Source organism: Malania oleifera, chromosome 1 (genome assembly GCF_029873635.1).
Source record: "Malania oleifera isolate guangnan ecotype guangnan chromosome 1, ASM2987363v1, whole genome shotgun sequence".
Lineage (NCBI taxonomy): Eukaryota > Viridiplantae > Streptophyta > Magnoliopsida > Santalales > Ximeniaceae > Malania > Malania oleifera.
The window spans coordinates 117,378,002-117,383,625 of record NC_080417.1 but is presented as its reverse complement, the minus strand read 5'-3'; the positions used below and the strand labels follow the sequence as shown (position 1 = coordinate 117,383,625).

Below are 5,624 nucleotides of genomic sequence, written 5' to 3'. Positions count from 1 at the left end.
ACAATGCAATGGGATAAATGATGGGAGGGGGGGGGGGAGATTGTTTTACATTTATTCTCCTAGGATTTATAATGGACGTCAAATTACTTGTGTTAATGCTTGAATGATTGTTATCTTAATTGAATAGAAAAAGTAGTTATTTTCATTGTTGTGTTGCATTATCTTGGATTGTGATGTACCTTGTTGATCTATGAATATCTTTTATATGAGTGTCTCTTACCTATATGACCTATGATTGTTTGTAATGGTACTTTTAGGTTTACTTGTGGTTACCGAGACTTATATGATACTTGTATTTGCAAGCTAAAACGTGTAATCATTGGCAAACTTAGTTAGGGAAGAACTCTTGATGAGTGCCGCACAACCCTTACGTTACACACATACAATGCATGTGTAATATCTTCATTTAATTCATTCACAAGACTAAATAGTTATTCACTCTTTATTTTTACTTATTGTTATACTTTAATTGTATATTTTTATGTGAAATAAGTCAGTTTATAAAACTTCAAGAATTAAGAAAAATTAATGATAAAGATACTTTAAAATAAAGAAGGCAAAACTCCTTCTGTCTTAAAAACTTTTTGTGACTTTACTTATTAACTAGTAATAATTTTAGTAGGATAGAAATAAAATACATAAATAAATTAATAATTTATTCATTAAAAAGAGAAAGACAAAAACACCCTTAGAGACCTTTTACTTTTGGTGGCTCCTTTCTTTTCTCCTATTTACCCAACATCAGCAGATCCTCCCCTAACCAATTCAAAATTTAAAACCAAATCCACACATCACCTCTCTCTCTCTCTCTCTCTCTCAAGTCTTAATTTTCCAAAAGACTTTTTTTTCCAAATTATCCGTTGCAGGCCATCACCTGCAACCGGCTACACCTAGCTCCTGTGCGGCCACAATCCGCTCACTTCTCCCATCCTAGCCGGTCACTCCCCGGTCACCCGTCGCTTAAAAACGAAAGCCTTCCTAAAAGCAGTCGATCCAGCGGCTCTCTATCTCATTGGTGACGAAATCATGAACGGTCCAGGGACGCTCGTTACGGTGCTGATCGTACTGTTCATGCTTTTTCTGGCGGCCATGCTCGCCGAGCTCTGCTACATCCTCTGGTGCCGGAGAAGGTTCCGACGACAGACAGTCACAGCCGAAGACCCGGAGTTTCACGGCGATCGTCTCTCATACGCGGCAACCACGCCCTCCAAGGAGCACCTCTGTTTCTCCTGCTTGAAAACCCAGTCCCGAGTCGAACCCGGCGGAGCTCCCGAGTCGACGCCTCCGTCGCCGGAAGTAGCAGACGTGCTAAAATGGCATATGTACGGACCGTCGAGGGTTCTGTACACTATAAAAGAAGAGGAGAGAGAGGGTATGGAATCCGAGAAGTGTTCTTCGGCAGAGAAAGAGCCGAAGACCAAAACGGTGTTGTTGGAAGAGTGCTTTGAGGTGGCCCGAAGCTTAGCGGAGGCGACTGCAACGGTGGGTGTGAGCGAAACGACGCCATTTTCCACGCCTTGTTCTTCGCCGCCCTACTACACTCCGCCCCCTTCGCCGTCTCGTGAGCCGGAAAATGCGGTCTGGATTCAGCTGGACTCGCCGAAAAACGATCAAGGTTCCTCGTGTATTGATATTTCCGGAATTATTAACGGTGTGTGAATTTCAGGCCGGAAATGGACGGAGAATGAAAACGGTGGTCGGTGAAAAGCGTCGGCCGGCCATAGATGCCGCAGTACTTGCTGAACAGTTCATCTTTATGTTTTAATAATTTTTTGTGGTGTATATAGGGCGAACTAATGTTTGATTGGATGTTTTGTTTCGTTGCGTGCCACATTGTGTGCTTCTGCCAAATGCAAGCTGTGTTTTTATGAGCATTTACTACTGAGCGTATTGCTACTTTGATTGCTGCATTTTTTTTTTGGCCTTTTTCAGAAAAAAATGATAAATGAGAAGAAGATGGTGATATTTTTGGAAAAGAAATCAGGCGTAGAAATTACTAGCCGTTGAGGTGACGTTATGGTATTGACCTCGTTTGGGTAAAATCAATGACGTTCAGAAATCATAACAGATACATCCAACCGCCATTTTCACGGCAAACTACAAATGAGTGTTCTATATAATGATTCGGCCCAGCTCATTACATCATGCAGAATACAGAAATGGGCTAAATGGCCGTTAGATTGTGGGCCCCAAAAATATGGGCTCATGATCATACAACTCATGATCTCAACTCATATAAGTTTCAAGCTTAAAATTTATTTAACTATGAAAAAATGACTCATACTTGTATGTTCTCATTTAAAATATTCTAAATTTGTATATGGGAGCAAAATTTAAGTTTTGAATTTAAATTTGCTAACTAGGACAAAAACCAATATAAGTTTGCTGCATTTTTTTAAAAAAATTTAGACATCTAATTTTGAAGTCCAAACTTCAAATATCTATATTTCGATCCATTTTCTATGTTCTCATGCAAAATGTTTTGAAATTATATTACAAAATGAATTTCAAATTTTGAATTTAAATTTATGAATTTAGACAAAAAATAATCTAAGTTTGGGAGGGGGGGGGGGGGACTGCAGCCCTACCGGACATTACATTCTATAACGCAAAATACTAATGCTTCATAATAAAGGTAATAAAAATAAAAACAAAACTTGTTCATTTGTACAAAATATATTTTACCTACTGTCCTCAAAATTAGAGAGCAATATGATTGAGCGATGATTGGTTAAAGTGCAAAATATAGTCATAACTTTACTAAATTATATGACTCCAAAATAGTACTGCAATAAATAAACCTAAAAAAATTAAAATAAAACAAAATTGTCTTATTAACTCCTCGTTTTAAATGAATGCAAACGAAAGAAGGAACTTTCAACATCAAACTCATCACTGCTAATTAAAGTACTAATGTATATTGTCACAGCATCCCGGGAACGAGGTGCCCCGGGATGCGAGGGTATTAAAAAATACGTTTTTTTTCTAGAGAAATTTGGAGTTTGGAGTCGCCACTAACCTACTTATCTTGGTGCGGTTAGAACACATCATTACTACTTAATTACGAATAGCATCGGTCTACGTATACCAAGAATGAGATTGGGAGTTTGGTTATACTGGTGAAGGTATTCGCACCCCCTACGCACCGGTTCAACAAACGGTACCTAATTAACTAAGAATTATCCTCGAATTAAATTTTGATAACCTTTAATTTACTCCTTTTAAATTAACAAATTAACAAATATATACAATTAAATAAAAAAACAAATATACACATTTTTATAAATTATAATCAAAACTGGGTGTAATTTAGGAATGTCTAATAAGACCCTCCAAAAATGAGGATCTCGTTAAAAAAACCCTCTCAATACAGGTGATGCCTGAAATGCCCATTACCCTTTTTAAAGTCATAGGGACGCACCCACACAAATATACATAATAATATAATACAAAAAATGCTTAAAAATAAATACTGCAATACCTAGTACAAAATATAAACATATGGTATAAAATGAAATAATAATAATAATAATAATAATAATACACTACCATAATAATAACACTATAATATATATATATATATATATATATAACATATACCATAATATTAATAACACGTAAATAATAATACAATACCATAATAATAACACTATAATTATATATATATATATATATATATGTATATATAACATATACTATAATATTAATAACATGTAAATAATAATACCATACTATAATAATCATAATAAAATATACTATCATAATAATAATACACATATCATATAATTAATAACACATAATAATAATAATAATAATAATAATAATAATAATAATAATAACATATACTTTAATATATACATAATAATAATGCGTACCATAATAATAATAACCCATATCTTAATATATATATATATATATATATATATATATATATATATAATAATAATAATCAATACCTTAACAATAATAAGCAAAAACCGTAATAACATCATACCCTAATGAGAATCTTAATATTAACAATAACAATAAAGGAAACCCTAAATATACAATAATAACATGGAAATAATCCAACCCTAAAAATAATATATAATAATAATGTGGAAATAAATCAAAACCCTAAAAATAACATGCAATATATATAACACTAATAACATGGAAATAATTTAACTCTAAAACAATATATGATAATAATATGGAAATAAATTAAAACCCTAAAAATAACATGCAATAATAACATGGACTAATCAAAGCCCTAATAAGACAATAATCAAAACCCTAAAAATACCTAAATATGTGCAAAAACATACCTTTGGATCATATGATGGGCTTGGGAGTAGAGTTGGAAGCCATAAAGAACTGGAAAGCGAAGATGGAACAACTATTGTGTCAAACTTGTCATGTAATGACCTCAAAATTCATACCATTTATATATATATATATATATATATATATATATATATATATATATTCATATCCATACCTAAGCAGCGGAAACACATATCATGCAACCATTTACATATTTACTATGCAATACCAGAATCCTATATGCATACAGATCATGGTCACATAAAAATATCCCTCCAGCATCATCTACTAAAAAATACTCAACTCTGACAAAAACTCACCCTATAACTAGGGTGATCAAATAACTTTCTATCCGCGAGTCTAATATGCTCACTTAACTGGCTCACCTGAAAAATGGTAAAGTAATGGGGTGAGTTGACGCTCAGTAAGTGGAAATATGCTATTACTAGTGTGTGGCAACTAAGTTAAAAATACTTAAAAATAGTACTGAACTGTAATGCAATAAAACATCTATAAAGCATATTTTCCTTTCACAATTTAAGACACACTGTATTGTCTGTATTTTCTACTTTTTATACTGATAATATCATACTATACTCATCATATACTGTAAAACTGTATACATTTACATATCTATATTTTATCCCTATGACTCTGTACGTCATGACTTGACAGGGTTGTGCGGCCCGTAGGTGGGACTCCATCTGGTCAGCCCTCTAGATAAGTTAATATACTCTACACAACCTCAGTCCGGCCAAACTGCATCCTCTCCTAGGCACGGGACTGGCTGCTACCTCATCTAACTGGCCCCTTCTACCCAGTGTACTGGGGAGCTGCATCCTCTCTGAGCACAGTTAGACGGTACCCACACACTATCTAAGATATGTGGTTGCACTCTATCTGTATATAGCAACGATACTGTGCTCTGTAAACTGTATTTGTACTGTATCTGTCTGTAATCTTTCCACAGGGATCTGATACTATATACATATATATTCTTTTACTGTATTCGCCATGTTTCCAAAGTTACCATAATGTTATCTTTCTATACTGTAAATACTGTAATCTTTGTATACTATATCGGTAGCATCTTGATGCTACCCCTGTATCTCTGTCTATATACTCTGTTTTTATGCTATGTATGTTATGGTAATAGGAACATGACATACTATAACTCTGTATATACTGTTCTGTATAAAGCTGTGATATAAATACTGATCTGAACAGAACTGTACACATACACACACACACACACACACACACACACATATATATATATACATATATATATATATATATATATATATCTGTTTCATGAA

General features: G+C 33.7%; 1 protein-coding gene across 1 annotated transcript; it reads left to right on the top strand.

Moving 5' to 3' along the window:
- The first annotated feature begins 641 nt into the window (after window positions 1–641).
- On the top strand, window positions 642–1,878 carry LOC131152281 (uncharacterized). The gene has a single exon (XM_058104068.1). It carries the CDS (start codon window positions 1,027–1,029, stop codon window positions 1,657–1,659), a length of 633 nt encoding a protein of 210 aa, XP_057960051.1. The 5' UTR covers window positions 642–1,026; the 3' UTR covers window positions 1,660–1,878.
- The last annotated feature ends 3,746 nt before the right edge of the window (window positions 1,879–5,624 follow it).

Coding starts and splice junctions, on each gene's coding strand:
- LOC131152281 (XM_058104068.1), top strand. CDS start 1,027: ATGAACGGTCCAGGGACGCTCGTTACGGTGCTGATCGTACTGTTCATG.